The 23,356-nt window shown below is 45.5% G+C and overlaps 1 protein-coding gene across 1 annotated transcript; it reads right to left on the bottom strand.

The window, feature by feature from the left end:
• Positions 1 to 19: 19 nt before the first annotated feature.
• LOC308321890 (delta-like protein D) lies at positions 20 to 20,617 on the bottom strand (the record flags this gene model as incomplete). The annotated part of the gene is made up of 9 exons (XM_080772985.1): positions 20,460 to 20,617; positions 19,610 to 19,888; positions 19,041 to 19,101; positions 18,304 to 18,600; positions 16,826 to 17,017; positions 12,028 to 12,197; positions 10,873 to 11,089; positions 117 to 760; positions 20 to 82 (listed from the first exon to the last, which is right to left on the bottom strand). The coding sequence occupies exons 1-9, from the start codon at positions 20,511 to 20,513 to the stop codon at positions 20 to 22; spliced, it is 1,977 nt and encodes a 658-aa protein (XP_080629111.1). The 5' UTR covers positions 20,514 to 20,617.
• Between the last annotated feature and the right edge of the window lie 2,739 nt (positions 20,618 to 23,356).

The following is a 23,356-nucleotide window of genomic DNA, read 5'->3' on the forward strand; positions in this document are numbered from 1 at the left end:
CCGTCGCCGGCCGTCGGCGTCAGCGCCGCGGCATCCTTATTGGACACCTTGAAGCGCCCTCCTCCGTCGACCCCCCTCCCCCCTTCGACCCCCCCGCCGCCCGGGAGGATTAAGGCCTCCTTCTCCCCGCCGCTTCCCCCGGGCGGCAGCAGCAGGCCGCTGGACGCCGCTCCGCTGCGGTTGTTCACGGCCACCAGGTCGTTCTTCACGGCCGAGGAGGAGGAGGAGCACTCCTTCATCTTGCGCGCGCGCCGGCGCAGCAGACGCAGCGCGAACACGGCGGCGCAGACCAGCAGGACGAGCGTGACGAGGCCCAGGGCGAAGGAGACGGCCAGCGCCGCGTCCTCCTTCGTCGGCGGCGTCACCGTGGCTTCGGGGACGACGACGACGGCGTCCCTCTCCCTCCCCCCGACCGGGTACTCGCAGCGGGCGCCCATGAAGCCCGGCGGGCAGCGGCACACGGGGCCCGTGAAGTGGGCGTAGCAGGTGCCGCCGTTGAGGCAGGTCTCGGCGCCTCCCGCCGTCGTGCAGGCGTCGGCGCGCACCGAGCAGTCTCGGCCGGCGAAGCCCAGTGTGCACGTGCACGTGAAGCCGTTGACGCCGTCCACGCACGTGCCGGCGTTGTGGCAGCGGGGGGCGAGGGGCCCGCCGCCGGCGGCGGCCGCACAGTCGTCCACGTTGGTGCGGCAGCGCGGGCCGGAGAAGCCCGGGCGGCACCGGCACTTGACGCTGCTGTGGCCCAGGTCCAAACACTGGCCGCCTGGTGGAGAGAGAGAGAGAGAGAGAGGGTTAGTTTGGTCGTATACACACTAAAAAAACATGACAATGACAATAAGCACATGAGGGAGGTCCTCGAGGCACGTCCCACTGGGAGGAGACCCCCAGAGCAACTAATGTTGCTCTGGAGAGGGAAGTCTGGAGCACTCTGGTGGAGCTGTTGCCCCCTGCGACCCGACTACGGATAAGCGGTTGAAGATGGATGGATGAATGACAATAAAAACAAACAGACAGACAGACAGACGGATATAGAAAGCTCACAATGCGTTGGTGTCTTTCCATCTATTTCCCTTCATCCTTCATCCTCTGACACAACAGCAGCAGGAGAACATCAACGGGACTCCATCAAGGGAACTATTTCAACTATTTAACCCATTTAGACCTGAGGCCCGATTCTGGAGAAAGAAAAAAACGGCTTCTGAATCTTAACAGTTTTCTGAAGAACCCCGTGTTTCTATGTCAGTGTCAGTTGGTGCTCAACCTTTTTCATGTCCAGGACCCCCAGAATTATCTGTATTTGGCCGCGGAGGACCCCCATCTGAAAAATATGTTCCTCCACCCATGAAGCAAAGATTTGAGTTAAAGTGAAAGAATATATATATATATATTCAAAGATTTGCGCCACGTTTTCAAGATTTCTCAACGGCTACCATAATCTACCATAATCAGCTAACATAATCACTCCTTTTTGTCTGATCTAAACATGACCTCTTGATTGATTCGAGGAGAGGCGATCACTTCATGGCTAACGAAGCATATCAATCGAGAAAGCAAAGTGCCGCATCTTATAAGTATACCTTAAGAAGAAGTGTCTTGACAAGAGAGAACCTTTCTCTTTACCTGCTTGCATCTAAATCTAACAGGAATTGCACCAACACGGAAAAAGGTGTAGTATGTCTTTAAGATGAAAGTGAGTTGAGAAAGATCTTTACTGTAAACACCGGTGGCGGGGGGGGGGGGGGGGGGAGAGAGAGAGAGAGAGAAAGAGAGAGAGAGAGATGGTAGGGAAGCCAAGAAATGTAGGGAAGGAGGGTGAAGTGCTTCGACAGGAAGCCGAAAACATTCCAGCAGTGGTGAAAACCCAGTGGTCCTTGAGGGGGTTCCAGGGGGTCCCTGACAGATCTGTATACACATGGAACCAAGCCTATAAAGCTTATTATTATATAGTATTTCTATGCAAAAACATTAAAATGTTTGCAGATATAAACCGGTATATGCCCCCAAAATAATTTGTGGAGGTTTTAACACTCCCCGTAATGCCTCAAAGGGACGTTTACTCATGACATGACGGTGGAGGAAAGAGATAAACTGTGAACCGTCAAATTGTGAATTGTGAAAAAAATGTAACATTTTTGAACAACAGAGTCACCCATGTTTCCACAGGTCGGGGAGAGTTGGGAGCGGTTCATTCTGTGGCACCGAACCCTGGGGTTGTGTTGTTTGTTTAGTTGCATCGCGGCGTGACGCGGCGTGAGGCTTACAATAAATCACCCTCTACGTTCAAAAGCTCTCTCGGTGAAACACCGCTCGCTTGTGAAAAGTCTTCACTCCACAGGTAAACAGTGTGTTGGGGGGGGGGGGGGGGGTAGTGACAGGGACTGCAGTGCACCATGGGAATTGGCAACGACTGACATGGCGGGGGGGGGGGGAACCAAACCGAACTAAACCGAAACAACAACACGACAGAAAGAAAGGCGGTTAGAGAGCAAAGTTGCACAAGCGGAGAGAGGTGGACGAACTCGGCAACACGGTCGGCAGAGGGGTCGTTGGAACGGCCGTGCACTCAGAGACACGTCCTTATATGGTGTTTGTGTGTGTGTGTTTAGCATGCCTAGCGCGCATCGTTGCAACACTCCAGACGAACAGCTTCACACTTTACACATGTCTCCATTTGTTAGGAGAGGGGGAGCGAGCACGCACGCACGCACGCACACACACACACACACACACACACACACACACACACACATACACGAAAGAATGAGGCTAAAAGTGAGATTGCACATGTGCAAGTAGCGTTTCCCACACACTAATGAGGACCTCGGGGAGGTCAGTGTGAAAACACAGAGTGTGTGCACGTGTGAGTGCACGTGCGTGTGTGTGTGACTGTGTGTGTGCGTGCACAAGTTTCTCGTGATACGTTTATCTGTGTTTTGCAATGTCAGCGTTATCTGTCGAGGCTAACATTAAGTGTTCGCCTCATAATAAAAAAACACACGGTACTAAGCCATTTAGGAGCCTGCTGATCACGCAATAAAATAAGGATCACCTCAAACATTGTTTAGACAATCAGAATAAGAAGTGAAGCTGATTATCTTTGTGGGCCCATGAAAGCTTTCAGAAGCTTCCCCTATTCCATGACTATCATCATCATTCCATCATCTCAGACTTTTGTTTTACATCTGAAACATTTTCTAAATATGAATTTAAGCATACATATAGGCTATACTTAATATGCCATATCTTTTACTTCAGTAGTGGCTTCTTCAGATACAGGTACCGTATTCTTTGTTCTGGTCTCCCAGCCTCTATACACAGCCAAAACAAACTGAAACACAACAGTGGACACAGCAGAAAACCCTGCATGTTTTAGCTCTGTGGAAAGGTTCCCCGAATTGTCCGTGACAAGTGTTCTTTTTTTTTAGTGTCTCTTAAGCACTTTTAAGGCACTTCATGGACTGGTATATTAGCACAAAACCCAACTGTGTTTCTGTGGATAAATTGCTAAGGCATTATGCCGTCACTGCAGGGTTCAGACATACAGTATAGGTAAAGTGTACTCATTTCCAGCTAAGTTTGAGGTGTATAGTATGCTATATGGGTCAGGCTGACGTCTTTATTTGAGACTATTATTCATTTAGCTGTCATATTTTACCATTAAGTGATCAGGCAAACATGTTCTCTCCTCAGTAAATGAAAAGCAGTGAGATAACGATGCGCATCTGTGTAGTGTAGTTGTGTGTTGTTAGCCTAGCTTAGCCTCAAAGATGTGTGTACTACTACTACTATGTTTGTTTAACCTGATTGTTTTATATTGTGTCACTGTTCAGCACTTTGTAACCTTGTTTCGAAAGGTGCTTTATAAATAAAATGTACTGTATACTTACTTACTAAAGGCAAGGCATGTTTATCGGTCTTCTATTTCTGCCTGCCTGCCTGCCTGCCTGCCTGCCTGCCTGCCTGCCTGCCTGCCCTGCCTGCCTGCCTGCCTGCCTGCCTGCCTGCCTGCCTGCCTGCCTGCCAGCCTGTCAGCCTGCATGCCTGTCAGTCAGCAGAAGCAGACGGGTCTATCAGCATGGTGCCAGCCTCACATTCCAGACCAGTGTGGAACTCCAGGAAGCGTTTCAAAACAAAGCCCGAAGCCACTGCATGCATGGCTGGAAGCAATTGAGAGTGATTTAACCACTGAGGAGCTCCCTCTTTTATGCAAATAACTTAATACAACAGAAAGAAATATAGACAATCTCTTTATTTTTCCCCTTCTTTTTTTCTTCATATTATAGGATATAAAGGACTCTTTTTAAATGTTGAATGGAATAACGTTAAACATTTGTTTTGAATGTTTATGAACTCATAAACTCAAAAACATTACATTTCCCAAACGGTTTAGCCCGTGGACCCCAGACCGAAAATTAGACGTTTAATTGCCCGGGGACCCAAACTAGTGAAAACAGAGGATCTACAAGCTGACATGCAGAGCGACAGCGTTGCTTCAGCGCCACGTTGTGAGCTTGTAGATCGGCTACCTTCACCACTTCTTCTTAAAGCATTCATTTTCCAAGTGTAGTAACTACGTTTTTTTTGACACACCGACTTATTTGTGCATCCAAAAAAGGTCAAATTAGCCTTTGTGATTTTCGGGGGATTACAATTGGTGTTATAATATCACTTATTTGCCGATGATATCTTATTTGGCTGACAAGTTGAAACACTTTAAAACCCATTAAGGGCTTTGCAGGTGCAGTAAACTGCTGCTAGTATAAAGAAAAAAGGCCGTGAACATTGAACCCTGACAGTGCGCTTTGACCACTGCGCTCAGTGTGTGCATATAGGGTACGAGTCAGGAAAGGTCACATTAAAACGCTCTACAGCTGTTGATCTATTACGCGTTTCAAAGGATTTACAAATTGGGGCCAAGTTGACGGTTACTTAGCGCCGTATCCTAAGATGTCGAACTGAGTGAAACCGGAGATTTGAACTGTGCCGGTCCACGTGCCCACGTGGGAGAACCTAAGTGGTGATGGGAATATCTTGGTAAAAAAGAAAATAAGGATCGTTGTCAGGGGTGTTTGTTGATGGACACGAGAGATTGTATAGCGAGACCTCCCGGTGGAAGACGAGAAGACTTGTGTTTTATGTCAGCTGAGCTTGAGGAGACGGGAAGACGTTTCACAGATAAACTGCCCTCTGAGGCAGCGTTTCTGTTTGTGTTAGATAACCCATTCTGACCTGAGATCAGATTCTGAAAAATGTCTTCTGCATCCTGACAGTTTTCTGAAAAAGACTATGTTTCTATGTCAGTCGTTCTTCGATTTCTTTCAAAAATAGCAGACCCTACAAGCTCGTAGCGCGCCACTCGGTGGCGCGCTATGAGCTTGTAGATCTGCTATTTTTCAATAGCTAAAGCATAGCATAGCATGAGGATGATAGACTTTTCTGCCCTGCTACAGTACTTATAAGAGACAGTCCACCTGCTTATATTATTCAGATAAACAAAGGGTTCTAGCTCCATTTTGTTTGTTTTCTGAGTAGGACTATGTGGTCGTGTTTTTCTTTACTGTAATTGCAAAGTAATCGACTCTAAGGTGTGGTTGTAGCTTGCCCTGTGCTATTGTGCGACTGTATCTCTTAACACATATCATTAATGGACAATGTACAAAGGAATAAACCTATATGTAATGCATTCCAAGTACCAACTTCAACACCATAGATAACTAGTTCTGATCCATCGATCTAGGCTATTTTTAACAAGAAAGGTTGACCCCCCCCCAACCAGACGTCACAAAGGACAAAGGCAGACAGGACAAGGTACGGGTGTGAGTGTCAGAGACAGTGTGCCATTTCACGGTTTCTACGCTTTCCCACAGAGACAACTGTTTTTAGAGACGACCGACCGGCACAAGCCCGCGGTGTCACACCTACGTGACAAGTGTGTCCTTCAAATAGACCAGGGGGGCTCATTTAGGACGGTCACAGGTGAGAGAAGTGTGCTCTTTCAAGGGTACAGTCAGAGAGTGTGTGGGCTACTCCACTGCTCCAGTTTCCCAGGCTTTAGTTTACTGCTCTGGACGAATAGCCACGTGACAGCTGGGTCACATGTGAGTGCCAATTTGCCAATAATTCCGTAGTGTATACACAGATGCTAACATGCTATTTGAAGCAGAAATCTGCTCACGTAAACCAACAACAAATGTGTGGTGTTGTTAGTAATAAATAAAAAAAGTTGCAAATCAACTGTGGAATTAAGACACACAACAAAAAGCTTTGACTGTTTGCCCATGAATGCTGGGGTCAGAGCCAGCTTTTGTTATCTGAGGCTGCTCGCTCAAATCAAGTCTGTGCTTTTCTTTTAGAGCGTGTGTTCCCGTCATGCTTTTGTCACCACGCGTTTGGACTACTGCAATGCCCTTAATGTTGGCTTGAACCAAAGCCTCCATTGCACGTCTGTGGTTAGTCTGGGAGTTACACTCCAATTCACCGGCTATCCCTGTTCGCTTCGGAAACTGATTTGAAGATTTTGTCGTTTGTTTTTTAAATCACCGATAGGTTTGGCACCTCAGTATGTTTTCTAGAGGTCAGTTGAAACTCCCAAAGACACATAAAAAGACCAGAGGTTGAGGTCGCCAACCTCACTTTATGGAATGCGAAAAATCAAATCAGATTAGGAGCCACCTTTACAACCCGACTCCTAATCCCGTCTCAAGAGATTCTTTCAGAGATTTTTGGTCTGACGACACTCCTGCGTGCGTCCTGTACTTTTCAGTGATGTACATCCTTTTGTTGTTTATTTCGTGTCTTCAGATCGACAGTGTATTTTAGCGTTTGATTCTCAATGTGCAGCACATTGTAAACATTTAGTTGTAAACGATGTGCGCTATATATGAATAAAGTGGATTGGACTCATTTAAACTTCCCTAACCGTAACCAAATGAATTACCATGAGGTTAGAAAGTGTTCTTCGGTAAAGAATCCACTTTCTTTTTAGGTTGTCATCAATAAAATGAGCTTTCTGTAGGATAACAAGAAGAACAATAACGAGAGCCTCAAGTATACAGCCCTGGGGGGCTATGTTTCCAGTGGTGGAAAACGTACTCACATATAAGTAAAAGTATTAATACTGCAATGTAGAAATATTCCGTTACAAGTTTTAAAAATCCGTATTTAAAAGTGTACGTGAATGAAAGCACAAAAGTATTGGTATCCAAATGTACTAGAAAGTAGAAGGTACTCATCATGCCGAACGTCCCTTTCACAAGTTTTTAAATGTATAAAAGTCTTTTGAAAATAGCAGATCTACAAGCCCTGTATGTTTTGTAATAATCATCAAAAATCTACAAAGTAACTATACCGGTAGTAACTAAAGTTTTAAAATACATGCAGTAAAAGTGCAATGTTTGGATCCGAGGAAGTAGAAGTAAACGTAGGCTATTGGAATGTAAAGTAGGCTACAAATACCTAAAAAAATTACTTTTCATGACATTAATTTTCATACATTTTTTTTTTCGTGAGATGTCCCTATAGTTGCCCCCTCCTCCCTGGGAGAGTTCTGGGGCTTTACTTACAGTCGAAGCGCACAAACACGTGACGCTTCATTTACGCCGCGTTAGGAACTGATTTACAAGCTAGCAACCCCCCGTGAAAGGTCGTTATCCCCTAAAACGCAGCAAAGCTAAAACAGCTGGGGTATACCTGCTGCTTCGTCGCCGAAGGGCCCTTTGGTCAACTACTAAAGTACACACGGTGGGACTAAGTGGTTAATGAACAGAGTGCACGTGGATGCTTTGTAGTATAGCTGTGGGGTGATCTGTTCACGGCTACGTGTGGACTTGGTGGGAGGTGGTTCGGCCATATAGTGGCCAGGTGTAGTACCCACGCAATTTACTCCCTGTATCTCTCGACTCTGGAAGAGACGTACGCACGCACGCACACACACACACGCGTACGTGCACACGCACTAAGAAAACAGTGTGAGCTTGGTGGGCTAAATACATTATTAGTTTGGACTAGAACGTGGTATACATTTGGGCCATGATAAATTCATCGAAAACACCCGTACCTTTTCCTGGCGACTGATATTGTCCTTTCAATGTGTGATTGGGTAGTGTGTTTTTTTTTTTTTTTTTTTCATTTACTGTTTTCATTTATTTATTAATAATCCTTTTTGGAAAGGGGGTGGGTGTGAGCGTGTCATTCCATGGTTTCTAAACCTGTTCCCCAGAGAGACAAACTGTTTTAGAGACGACCGGCACAAGCCCCGGCCGGTGTCACACCTACGTGACAAGTGTGTCCTTCAAATAGACCTGGGCTCATTTAGGATGGTCACAGGTGAGATAAGTGTGCTCTTTCAAGGGTACAGTCAGAAAGTGTGTGGGCTACTCCATCCACTGCTCCAGTTTCGGCCATTTTTAGCACAAGGAGTGTTTTTCGTGCAAAATAAATGCTTGCGATGGATTCAGAATCATGAAAAACCCCTATAGGTTGACACAAGTCACATTCTACTTCAATCAGAATTTTGCCTTAGGTTGTTACGCGTACCATCACCTATTTTTAGCATCGTTCAATACGTACCACCGCTGGGATTTCTTAGGACTTTTGTTATGTTGTGTTACCAACATATTCAACGTTTAAAGAGTTTCTGTTGCAATTTGTTTTGAGGTTTAGCTCCGTATTATACATATAGAATGCCTCCAGCTCTTTGGTATTATACAGTAAAACCAGACAATACAATTGCAGGTGAGCTACACATATTTTCTCCAAAATCGGAGAGATTTCTTCTCTTCACGTCCAATTCCACTTGTTTATCCCTGGTGTTGTTTCATTATCCTATACCTGAAAACGTGGTTTGTGTTTGAAGACAGCTGGGGATGCTATCATAACATAAAGCTAAATTATTATTATTATTATATATATATTATTTTTTTTAACCAAAAACATTACTACTTACAACATCTTTAATCCTCAATGTTGGTAATTTCCTAGGCATAGGAAACACAATGCATCCCTAGTATGCATTATAAACACACACATAATGCACATGCGTATATACCACTGTATAATTTTAGTTATAATCCTCATAATGATTCATAACAATGAACACATCATTAATTATTAAGTATTAGTAGCACCTACAGGTACCTACGGAGCAACCATAGGTGTCACCAAAGACGGGCCTGCCCCAAAGTTATTAGTACATTAGTGCATCAAACCCTGTACACTCAAGACACGCTCCATATATGGCCAGTGCACGTGACCTCGCCCCCAGGCGTCTTCCTGGTAATATGTACTGAAAACATTTCAGTGCCTCATTATGGCCCCTTAAAATGATTAAAACGTTTGACATATTTCAGTTTTTGTTTTTCGTAAATCAACAGATAACCACTTAGTCCTACAGTGACTTGTAATCACAGTAGAATGCCTTTTTAACAGTGATAACAATGCATTCTAACGGTCATTATAAATAATTGTGAACTATTGCAATTATTATTATGTATGACGTTTAACATGGTAGGGACTAGGAAGTATGGCCAAATGGTCTGCCAGTGTCTAGCAAATTATTAACTACCGGTAATATAATAGTTATAAATAGTGTTAGCTGTGATAAAGTTATTATAAACGTCTCTATAATGTGTAATGATTTGTGTAGTATTTATGACTACTTATAACTATGATTCAGTAAGCAGATCACAATAGACTCATACTGGACTTTATGAGTCATTGTAAAGCAATTTAGAATAGTTTTATAATTATTGCTATGAAGCATCTGGCTGAATGTCGGAAATGTCTTCCCTGACTTTGATTTGGACTGAATTCTGGGAATTGCAGTTCTAAAAGCAAAACGGAGCAACCATAGGCGTCACCAAAAAGACTACGAAAATGGATGCCACACGCTATGACATCAACCTCCTTCTGAATGGCATTATGAGAGGACTTTACATTCTGTTGAGATTTATCAAGTTACAATATGCTTCGTAGTGTGAGACGCAGTTGACCCGGGGTACAGCCCAGGGTACTAGAATGTTTTACTTATAACTGCAATATAGAAATACTCAAAGTGCACTTGAGTAAAAGTACAAAAGTATTGGCATAAAAAAGCACCGAAAGTAAAAGTACCCATCATGCGGAATGTCTCATTTCAAGTTTTCAAAAATCTTTAAAATCTTTTGAAAATAGCAGATCTATGCGACACATTGTGAGCTTTGTAGAGATGGGCTATTTTCAAAGGACTGAAATGTCTATAGGGCTGAAGTGGTTACTTTAGCCTATGTTTTGTAATAATAATGATAATAATCCAAATCTATATAAACTAACTAGTAACTAAGGTTTTCAAATAAACGTAGTGGAGTACAAGTAAAAGTATTGAAAGACTGGAAACGCTCAAGTAAACAAATGGCAGTACGGCGCTTAAGTAAATGTACTTACAGTAGTTACTTTCCAACACTACTTTTTCCCCCCTCTACACCAAATTGCTTCAACTACTTTCTTTCGCCTACTACGACTACTTACGACAGAATAGGTACTACTACAACAGGATAGGTACTACTATGTCAGAATAGGTACGCTAGGGTTCATGTGGTTAATCCTGGGATGGGTAGTAGGTTCCTGGTTCGATTCCCCGGCGGCATCTCTTGGTTTGCATGTCGAAAGTGTCCTTACCTTGAAGCGATGATGACTGAGTGCCTTGCATGGTTTCCTCCACCAGTCAGTGTGTGAATGTGTGTGTGTGTGTGTGTGTGTGTGAATGTGAAAGACATTGTAATAAAGCCACAAAAGAGAGAGAGAGAGAAATAAAAAGAGGCTCTATGGCAACATGGCTACACACGTTCATGCGGCCACGCTGCCATTTATTGAGAGCGTAAGAGAGCATGAGCATCTTACCGTTAGCACAGGGCTCGCTGCTGCACCGGTCCATCTTCTTCTCGCAGTTGGAGCCCGTGTACCCGCTCGGGCACTGGCAGCTGTACCCGCCGGCCGCGCCGGGTACGCAGGTGCCCCGGTTGAAGCAGGGCCCGTCGGCGCACTTCATGGCGCTGACCTCGCAGCTCTTCCCGTAGAAGCCCTGGGGGCACGCGCACGAGTAGTTGTCCTCCAGGTCCTGTTGAGAGAGAGAGGGAGGGGGTCGTTACATAACGGGGCGCAGGACGTTTTGTTTATAGACAGACAGACACAGTCCGACAGGCATTTGTTCGCTCCCGACGCGCGCGGCCAGGTTACAACTAACCCGTGCTGCGGGTTAAAAATCTCACCCGCTGCAGGTTAAAACTAACCCATGTGGCAGGTTAGAACTAGCCCATGGTTTCCAGTGAGGTCAGGTTTCGGACTCGTGACCGTGGGACTGTCGGTACGTCGGACCAAACACATTGTTACGTACAACGTCGTCGCCATACTCCCCGAGTTCAAATAATTCTAACGTGAACAAAAGCTTAACGTGAACAATTAGCTTAACTAATGAATGAATTATCCTGTGATGACACAACTAACTAATGAATGAATTATCCTGTGATAACACAACTAACTAATGAATGAATTATCCTGTGATAACACACGTGCAAAACTAGTAATAGAATAGTATACTAGGCTAGGGGGGGGGGGGGGGAGAGATGCCTGAAAACATCAGCACCAAACTGCTGGAGCGTTTGTGTGCAAAGACAATTAAAAACAAGTCAAGCTATTCCTAATGTCTAACTGTCATTTTTAAGCCTTTTAAGATGGAGTAAATTGACCGCAGTCCTTCTATGTGCCTCATAGAGTCCGGCTCTCGTCACCGTGGTCAGGGGGGAAACTCATTGGTCAACCCATCATTGTGCATTACATTCACCCATTCATACACCGATGGCGACAGAAACCATGCAAGGTATACCAACCAGCACATCGGGAGCAAATTTGGGGTCCAGTGTCTTGCCCAAGGACACTTCGACATGTAGACAGGAGGAGGGAGCCGGGATTCGAACCGCCGACCCACGGATCATTGGACGACCTGCTCTATACCTCCTGAGCCACAGTCGCACGTGTGTGTATGTGTGAATGACTTACGTTGCAGCTGCCTCCATTCTTACACGGGTTGCTGTCGCACTCGTTGGTCTCCACGCCGCAGTCAAGGCCGCTGTACCCCGGCCGGCAGGCGCAGGTGTAGCTGCCCTGGCCGGTGTTGGTGCAGGTGGCCTCGTTACGGCACGGCCGGTGGTTGGTGCAGTAGTTCAGGTCTGCGGGAGAAAAGGAATATGAGCATTATTAGGAAGCCTAATGCTATTAACCAATTCTGACCTGAGATCTGCTATTTTTCAATAGCTAAAGCATAGCATGATGCTAACACCAGAAGGGGTTCCCGGCGCAGAAAATGGGTTTTAATATGAGGACACCTGTGTTACGCTTGGACCAAAACACATTCAATTCGGAGTCAATTCGGAGTCAATTCTAAATGGTGACGGTAATGTCACAGCGTTAAGCCGCATGTTGTGGACTACTGTGGACTATTAGAGTACGCAAATTAAAGCTAAGGGGATTGGGGAATGTCTGTGTTTACATGAACCAGAAGCAGAGAAAGATGTGCGTATTATAGGCGTATATTTGTGTACTTTTTTGTATTTTTTTATTATTATTATTATAGTATGTCAAATATTGTCATATTTGGTATCCATTTTCATGTCATCTGTGATAAATACAGCAGATGCTAAAGCCCACGACAGACAGACAGACAGACAGACTGACTCTATGCACCTACTACCAGTTTTACACCTTTTAAGTATATGTCATATGAGTTAATTTCACATTTAGCGGCTGGTTTTAAAGGTTTGTGTTTCAAAGTTTTGAAGTTGAAACATTAAGCTTTCACACACACACACACACACACACACACACACACACACACACACACACACACACACACACACACACACACACACACACACACACACACACACAACAACAACTACAACATTGGTATGCACGGCATGTTTCACGTCCAGACTTACAAAAGAAGCTTCTTGGAGCCATGACCCAAAAAATCAACAGGAAGTCAGCCAGAGATGCAGAATGTTGACTACAATTCATTGAGTCCCATATAGTCTGGAGACAGGCTTCAGACGCGCCTCCTCAGGAGACCCGTTTCATTTGGCCCGCTGCGAGCGCATTCCCTTTGCTTTTTGCAGTATTATTAAGTGTCATCAAGGGTTGAATTGAGTTGTTGTCACCAGGGCTGGGGATCACTCTCCTTTGACAGAACCTCATGACGGATTCCCAGTGGATTGTTGACCTATTCAGAGCCTCATGTTGTTGGAAAGCAGCTGAGTTTGCTGGATTCATATTTTAGCTGCTCATCAAAGCGCCACATGGTACTGATAATGTCAGAGACAGTGAGTGAACTCGACTGGATGGCTGCTGATAACCTGGCTACGGAACCACGGTGGGGAATTCATTATCTGTTTTGGGGTGGGGTGGGGGGTTGTAACACACACTCATACACACACGCACGCACGCACACGCACGCACGCAAGGACAAAGGCAGAAGACAGCTATAGGACAAGGTACGGGTGGGTGTGAGCGTGTCATTTCATGGCAACTGTATTTTCTTTTTTTAGAGACGACCGGCACAAGCCTTGGCCTCACACCTACGCGACAAGTGTGTCCTTCGCCACATGAACCGTGGGGCTCATTTAGGATGTCACAGGTGAGATAAGTGTGCTCTTTCAAGGGTACAATTAAATGTGTGTGTGTGTCTGTGTGTGTGTGTGGGGGGGGGGGGGGGGGGGAGTACTTAAAAGCACTCCAGTTTCCCAGGCTCACAGCTCTGAACGCATGACAAAAGCCAAGTTTTAACACTTTGGGGATTTGGTTTTGGGGCTCATAAACTGACTTTTTATGACATTGCTATGCTACGTATCTAAATTGGGATAATCCCTTGATGGCAAAAATAAAAATAAAAATTAAAGAAACAGTGGAGGAAGGTCCATGTACCTTTTGGACACCAAGTAAATATTACTTATAATTCTGCTGATATTTTTGTTTTATAGATTTAGCTTATATAGTACTCATAGGATAGAATTTATTTCCTTTCCTTCTATCGATGTTGACAAAAACAAGTTCTCCTCACCTCGGCTCTCTCACCCCCCAATTATCCTTTTCAAATCTATTTGCTGTTCCGGATGTGAAAATCAAACAGACTAATACCGTATGTATGTCTTCTGTCTTGTTGTCGGTGCTTCTACGCTCTACTCTGATCTGACACACGCGTGCAAATGTGTGGATCTTGTTTTGACGGTCAAATGGCATCGCTCGTCTTCACACTTTCAAATGAAGCGAGTGGATTTGAGATGACGTGTGAAACGACAGAGAAGGTGTCTATATAGTCATGTAATGCTATAAACATCCTGTCTCTCAGTTCCCGAGCACGGCTATAGAGAGCATGTTAAATCCCCTCTGGTAACACCTTACCGCATTATCTTATGCGTTAACGTGACTTTATTCACGTTCCCAGTCAATTACTCCTTAAACGGGTGAGGATTCGTTTTAAATAATTTGAAAGGACCACTTCTTACACCCATTTTCACTCTTATCTTCATACAGTTTTGTCCTCTACTATAATGCTCATTATTATTATTATTATTATTATTATTATTATTATTATTATTATATCTTCTGTCTACTCGCTCTGGCCCATCGTTGAACAGCTTCCGTTTCTTGTCTTAATCTTTTTTTATCAAATTAATTTTTATCAAATTAAATTAAAAAGAATGGAACCAGTTCTAGTTCTTTAGGTGGAAAAGGGGCCCCGTGTACGACGTGTCTCATTGGTGGACAGTTCAGAAACCCCATCGATGACATCATCAATGGGGATCCCACGCCAATAGACACTACAGCAGCATATCTCTCTTACTGTAAGAGTATTGAATTCATACACTGTGGTTTTTTTCAACCTGTTTCATGTCAAGGTCCATATTTATTTATATACATCTGGCATTTCGGACAAACCGATTCTGCCACGGACAAACCCAAAACTAAAGAATATTTTGTTATATAGCGTTGGATAAGATTTTGTCCACGCGTCCATGCTGTATGTATTGATGTGGTACCAACTGTTTAACAATAACTGTATACTCTTTGAGAGAGTAAAATGAAACCTAAATGGACCTAAGTTAATGTTTATGGACATAATGCCTAATGTTTAACAATCATTTAACTCCATGGGAGCATAAAATGAAACCAAAAACGGACCCAAGAGTTAAAGATTGTATAATAACGGTGTCCATTTTGGTTACAAACTCTCCGTCATTTAGCTGCGGGGACCACCTGGAACCCCCTCAGGGATGTTTGGGGTAAAGTGTCCACAGCCCTCCACTGAGACCCTAACTCAAGAAACATGTAAATAAACTCATGGAAACACATGGAAACCAAATAGAACCGTAAGGGTAAGGGTCCTACTGTTGATTGTGCTTGCTGACAGCAGAGGTTACAATCATGGATTCATGGATGATTAACATCAACCCAAACAGCACTTTATGAGGGAGAAATGATCCCTTTGTATATTCTATTAACATAGTAAGCTTTTAATAGACATTCTTAATGCCATAATATGGAGCACGGCCCGGGTGTAAACATGACTGGAATTGGTCAATACATTTGCCTATAATTATGCACATTTCACATCCAGAGGCAGAAACACAATGTTGTGTTTGTTTGTATTTCCAGATACAGCCTTATCTTATTAGAATGATGTATGTCTTATAACATTATTCCAGCGGTGTCTAACTGTCTATAGTACAATGGGGTGAATACATTCATACTGTAGTTTGTGGTGACTGAAAGGACCAATTGCAATAATGTGTACTGTACACCCACCCTTGGTCCGTGGGCCAATAATTGATCTCAACATTTAGGTTATACAATAATAATAATAATAATAACTCGGCTGACAAAGAGACATGCATAGCAAACCCACATAACGATGGAAAACATGTCCCGTGAAGACAGATTTGAACATGATTTGGACCTCTGAGATGTGGTGGAGTACTATATGAAGTAAAGTAACAAAACTGTACTGTACTTGACGTTGCACTCAAGTACCCGTTCTTGAATACACGACAGTATATGCTTTACCTTCACGTTGTATGATTCAGGCTGACCTTTTTATGTACAGTATATGACGTATTACCATGTTTTCTTGTTGTTGTTGTTCTTGCTTACTGTAAATCGCTCTGGATTAAGAGCATGTTTTGTCTGAGTGTCACAATGGTGGCCCTGCAGGTGAAGTAAAAGTCCCCTTTGGGATTGCGCCTTATACTGTAAGCCTCAGGTAACCCAATTATAGGACATGAACACATCTGTGTCACCACTTTTTAAACCATTATTATTTATAAGCTTTAGACGTTGAAGAATTGTGAAAATGTTCCGGTGAGAGTCGTCCGCCAATTACATATAACCGTCATGATTTTCAGAAGACATTTTGTATATATAAGCATCTGCTCTCTCGTGGCGGGTCTTTTAACCCATTCTGGGCGGCAACCCCTTTTTGGTGTTTTAATAAGCCTTATATTATACTTTAGCTATTGAAAAATAGCAGATCTACAAGCTCATTACAAGCTTGTAGATCTGCTATTTTCTTTGAGAAATCGTGAAACAGTGGGGCAAATCTTTGAATGTAATATTATTTCAGAGCGAACGTTTTTTTGAACAAAAAACCTTTGCTTCCGAGCCGAGGGCTTCCTGCATGGAACAACATATTTTCAGATGGGGGGGGGGGGGGGGGGGGTCCGGGCAGCCAAATACAGATAATCCTTGGTGGGGGGGGGGTCCTTGATGGTCTCTAAACGGGTCTTAAAATGGAGGACGGACTCACCTTGGTCACAGAACAGTCCTCCCCAGCCCTCCTTGCAGTTGCACTGCCACGGCTGCGCGCACGTGCCGTGCAGGCAGCCCGGGTGCTGGCGGCACTCGCTGCAGGACGCGCCCTGCCAGCCCTGGCGACACACGCACTCCCCCGGGACCTCGCAGTAGCCGTGGGGACCCGAGCACCCCGGAGCACAGATGGCTGTTGGGGGGGAGAGGACGAGACGAGAGGGGGGGCAGAGCAGACAGAGGACGGATGGATGGATGGAAAGAGAGGAGATGGGGAGGGAGGGAAAGGTAGAGATGGGAAGAAGTGAAAGGAAAGAGTAGAGAGAGAGAGAGAGAGAGAGATGTACTGTAAGTATGGATGGTGGCACGCGTGTGTGTGTGTGTGTGTGTGTCCGTGTGCACGCAGCGCGTGCATGTATAGCCTTGTTCTTCATTCACATCACAAAACAACCTTCCCTCCCCTTCCCCTCTCTGCCCCAACCTGGCCCTTCTCTCTCTCTCTCTCTCTCTCGCTCTGTCTCTGTCGCATGCACACATACACACACACACACCTCCCCGAGAAGAAGTATTTGTAAGTGCTCAATGAAGCAGCTGGTCTTTCACCAACAAAAGCAACACATGCCGTGTCTTTTCACGCAAGGCAGCGCACATTAAGTTCCAGCGCGTGTCCCCGCGTGTGTGTGTGTGTGTGTGTGTGTGTGTGTAACCGGACGGCCAGGGGCCCCGCCTGGGTACCCGGGGGGGGGTGTGGGGGGGCCCAAACAAAAGGAACAGACCTCAGCCAACTACATCCACTCACACACTGCTGCAGCACCACCAGGATGGTGTTGACAACTGCTCGACTTAACAATTCCAAGGTTGTGCGCCAGAACCCCTTATTCTCTTTTCTTACCCCCCACCCCCCCTCCCTCCTCCCTCCCCCCCAAACCGTTATAGAGTAAATCATACGTTTTAAATTGTATTTTTCTCGCACCTCTTCGGCTTGTATATTATCGGCCCATTTTCACATTCTACTACGTGAACACGGCCACGCAATGGCTCGTTGCGGTTAATGTAACGTCGGTTATCGTTGTGTGGGAATATTATCGTATCCAAAAAAGTTAAAGGTATTCGAATTTCGAGTGGGAAAGTATAAACATTTTTGAGCAGGGGGGTGAAACAACCGTTTAAATCAGGCTTAAATATATAGCTAATTTAGTCAGCCTGTGGCCAAGTCCACCCCCCTGTCAGCATGCTCAGTACTGTGCTTCTGTAAGATTGCATTGGGTAAAAAAACATGGTATACTGGCTGACTTCACAAGTACCCTTTACTTTTTTTGGATACGATACTGCAAAAAAACAAAAGGGTGGAGCCCTCCACTGCTCTGGGAGGGCTCGACCCATACAAGGATATCGTCGCCCGGAACCTCGTGTGAGGTTCCAGACGGCGAAAAAAACCGAACAAACGAATAATAACAACAACAACAAAAAAAATCTTACGATCGGAGCAGTATTCCCCCGTCCAGCCGGCCAGGCAGAGGCGCCTCCCGGCCGGGTCGCAGGCGTAGTGGCCGAAGGTGTCGTCGCGCGGCCGGCAGTAGGTGGAGCAGGCGTCGCCGTGGTAGTAGTCGTCGCAGAGCGCGCGGTACGCGAAGCGCAGCTCGCTGCGGTCGTTTTTGTCCGCCGCGCCGCTAACGCCGCTAACAACGCCGCCGCGGTGCACGTCCTGGGACCAGTCCTCGCTCACGTCCAGGCGCCGGCGCGTGGCCAGACGGCTGATCAGGTTGTTGTGGTTGTCTGAAACGGAAAAAAACGCACCGGTTAAAGTCACGAGAAAAACCAGTCGGTGACGGAGATCGCGGAGCTAGCTAACCCAAATTAGCCAAATTAGCCTATTCTTGTGGTCATGGTCGCTAATCGCTGTCATAAGGCTATGTGGGCAAAAGGATTAAGTATTGTATAGCGATCGGCTATCCCTGGTTATGGTTTACAGGTTCATGTGTATTCGTATATATATCTGTCCATGTTTAACCATTGTTAAGGCTGGCTTCAAATAGTAAGCAGTTGTACCCCCAAGTGGTCCAACTGTGTGCCTAACTGGCACCCCAAAAAAGCATAACATCAAGCCAAGACGTTACAGTATAGCCTATGTGTTATGAACGAATTCATGAATGAATGAGCCATTGGGAACACCAGTGCCCCATAGTGGTGGAGGTATGTAAAGAGCATTTCCCTACCTGTTGACAAGTCATCCGAGGACTCTGCGTTCCAGGCTTCGATGATCAGCGAAAACGTCCCCTGCAATTTGATATACACATTAATAAACCATGAACCAATTCATTCCACCTTTACTGCATTATTAATACATAATACGCATCGATGATCATATGCATGGTTTAACGCGCGCAATGTCGGTTCAATTATTAACCACTTTAAAAAAAGTGTGGAAAACGGCAGGGCGGGACAGCTATTAGTTCCAGCGAAGACAATTTAGCAGAGCGGCGAAAGACAGGAAAGGTACAACCGGCCAACACGATCATAATTGTGTGTGTGTGTGTGTGGGGGGGGGGGGGTTCCAATGTATGTTTGTCCGTCCGTTATATATGTGTATGTCCGTTTGAGTTCGAACTGCAATACCACTGGGTGACCTAAAGTGGCCACTGTTGAGCAGCCTAAAGGGCTACAGTACACAGCAGTTGTGCTTCACACTGACCACCATAACAACCATAACAATAGCACAGTACAGTACAGTACAGTACACATACACAACACACACACACACGGGTGTGATTTTCTTTCTCCGTACCGGCCACTTGAAGTGAAAGGGCACGCTGATGGGCGCGCTCTCCGTGACGGAGCGTCGGTCGGCGCCGAAGATCTGCGTGAGCGCCGTGCCGTAGGTGCACGGCGGCTCGGGGTCGATGACGTCCTGCGCGTGCTTCAGGCACACACGGAAGAAGATCTGGCAGTCAGCTGACGGCAGCTGCAGCGCCGCCCGGTGGCCGCCGTGCTGCTTGTTGTTGCACACGCTGCGTGCGCTGCTGAAGGAGTGGATCTTCAGCTCAAACACGCCCGACGACTCCGCCTGAGAGAGAGAGAGAGAGAGAGAATAAAGAATAAATACATGAATAAATAAATAAATAAATAAACATCAAATGGGTGATTAAGTCACACAGGAAACAAACAAGCCAAAATGTTTGTTTCCACCATGGTCCATTATTAGTACGCATTCAACACTTCAACATTATAACCGCCGGACGAATGAAAAGTGCAATAAACAAAATGTAGTACAGTTCCTGTGTGGCGCAAATAAGGTTCATTTTGCGCATGAGAGCGCCAATTTCCTATTCTATTTGTCCTGTATTATGTCCAGCTTTTCGTGTATAGCCTATGTGTGTGCACAAACGTTGTCCTACAGCAGACAAACATCAAATCCCATTGACAATAAATCGACATTTTTGAGTGTTTTTCTGATGATGTATGACGATAAGAGCGCCCCTCACTTCACATGGGTGTGATTTTGATTATTTTCTTCATATAAGCGCACGCGGTGTTGCACGCACGCACGCACACGGGCGCGCGCACACACGGGCGCTCACACACACACACACACACACACACACAGCGCTGAGGTTCAGTTCAGTAATGCTACTCACCAGTTGCGTTGATATCAAAAGTAAAAGACATGTCGGTAACAAGAAACGCGCCATATTTTGACGCCGGTGGCGTCCCGTTCACACACCGTCCGACAATATAAATCCAACCGTTCTACTTCTCCCCCCAAAAAAGGAGAAATTGAAAGAAGAAGAATGCCCGCGTTATTGGAACAGAAAACAAAGCGCAAATAAATCCGTTGTGGAAAAATAAAATAAGGAAAATATAGTAAAAAAATATATATAATATAACAAAAATAGCGTGCTTAGTTATAAGAATGAATAAAAGTGTAAAACGGAGCAGAAAGATATGAATTCCGCTTGGCCGCTGGTCAGTCAGTGCACACCGGAGAGCTGTTCCTTTTGGTTGCTGAGTGTGTTAGTGTGTGTGTGTTCGTGTTGTTGATGGACTCTGTTGGCCCGTTCTGATCTAACCTGAGGGGCAGAGTGTGTGTGAGGCTTCTTATAAGCTCCCTCCCCCAGGAGGGGAGGGGAGGGGCATGGGAGGAGGAGGAGGAGGCGAGACCATTGCCCCAGGAGAGAGAGAGAGAGACACGCGTGGCGCTCTCTCTCTCTCTCTCTCTCTCTCTCTCTCTCTCTCTCTCGCTCTCTCTCTCTCTGAAGGGTTTTTAGGGGCAAGTGAGTGAGTGTTGCCAGATTGTGTGAGATAATATAATAATAATAAGCGACCAGATCTATGAAAAAAATGATAATAATTAAAAAATATATATATTTTTTTAAAACAAGCCTTAAAATAGCTTGCAATATAGCAGACATTCATCATGGCAACACTGCTATATGGCAAGCGAGAGCTTGCCATCTCGCAGGGGGGCACGTGGGGGGGGGGGGGGGGGGGGGCTGGGGCGCACGGGGTGTTCTGGGGGCAATAGAACAAAATGCATGGCGTTAATGCCCCTGCGTGTTGTCGACTCGACACGCGCTGTCGAGGTGACACATCATCAGACAAACGGCGCACTGCAGGGACACACGCACGTCGCACGCACGCATATAATTATGCTTCATGGTGGGGCACAGACGATGCACTTCTTGATCCAGTCCACGCCGGTCCACCGAAAGCGAAACTATATAACACCGTGACAAGTTTTATTTTATTTTAAAAGTAGGCCTACCTTAATTACTATTAAATACTGCCGCAACTCAGAGCACCAGATCACACCATTACACAATATGCTCCATTAGCCTATACAACTTAGAAATAAGTTTCAAAATAAGAGAGAGAGAGAGAGAGAGAGAGAGAGAGAGAGAGAGAGAGAGAGAGAGAGAGAGAGAGAGAGACTCCTTCTGTTCTTGTGCATTCTGCATGTTCCTTTTGTGTGGTGTCGCGTGCCACAGGCAGGGGGTCCTTTTGTTATGTCCCCAAGACAGAGAGAGAGAGAGAGAGAGAGAGAGAGAGAGAGAGAGAGATAGAGTGTGTGTGTGTGTGTGTGTGTGTGTGTGTGTGTGTGTGTGTGTGTGCGCGCGTGCGTCGTGTACAGTATGTCACCTGAAAGAGTCAAAGACACATGCTATCTCTCTCTGACACACTCTCTCTCTGTCTCTCATACGCACGCACGCGGCACAGATACTAATTTACTAAACTGTGTTTGGACTAGGCTACTAGACAAACGGTGTGTGTGTGTGTGTGTGTGTGTGTGTGTGTGTGTGTGTGCGCGCGTGCGTGTTACACTGTGTAATTGCGCCTGTCATGTCGGTGGCTTGGCGACCTGCATGCCTCGCATTGTCATTGTAATGAGGGCCAGCGCGTGCCTCCGCTGACACGAGGCACGCTTCACACACACACACACACACACACACACACACACACACGTCACACACACACACACACACACACACACACACACACACACACACACACACACACACACGCATTAATTTAGTGTGTTAGTTATTAAAATGGGGTTTAATTGGGTATAGCCCACAGTACACTGCAGTCTGCAGGTCTGTCTTAAAGTCTTATACTGTTTTATTGTCTTAGTTATATGGCGTGAACTTTGAACACTTCTTACCTTTACACTTTCCTCTCTGCACTATAAGATTCAACAGTTTACTGGACACGTTCCGCCGTCATATTAATAAATAGCAGTATAAGAATATGAAACCTTTAATAACCCACGCGACTGAATATCACAGGCCTATATTGCCTTTCTTTAAGAGCAGCCAACATGATGGCTTATCTCAGATCTCTCTATCATTTCCACACAGAAACACACAGCTATAGTTTATTGTAAATCAATCACCTCGTGTGAGGCGTGGAGGAGCGACAGAAACAGAAAAGGGACGCCGCTTCATGCACATGAATGGACGCGAATGAATGACACCATGACGCACGCGGCAGCACGCGCTCTGTGAAGTCCCCACGGGGACCTGATTGCCACGCGCGCGGCGCAGGTGTGGGAAGGAAATGGGAAGCCATGCATCATGGCGCGTGGCTTCCTTATGATAAATCTGTATGACGGTAATGGGCGGATTGCGACAGGGAGGGGGGGGGGGGGTGTATCAACGCCTTTTCATGTCCCAATATTCATTCGGCATGCATTTGAGCCTCTGCGGACCACCATTATTTAGCCACTCAGACCCTGCAAGACTTATGCTACAATATTTTGTTGTTAATTGTTGGATAAGACGTTGTCCGCAATTCCATGCTCTATTGATGTTGGAACCATCCATAGAGGAGAGAGAACAGGCAAAAACGATAAAAAAAAAAACCCCCCAATTCTTCTACATTCTCTAATTGTGTATAGACTTCCTGTAAATTATAATGCAGATGTGTTTCACAATAATTTAACGGAGTCTTGAGAGATAACATGAACCCAAATGGACACATTGGACGGGTCCATTTGGTTTCATGTTGGCTATACTAATACTACTATTATAGTTAT

Source organism: Protomyctophum bolini (genome assembly GCF_963924005.1).
Source record: "Protomyctophum bolini genome assembly, chromosome: 9".
NCBI lineage: Eukaryota > Metazoa > Chordata > Actinopteri > Myctophiformes > Myctophidae > Protomyctophum > Protomyctophum bolini.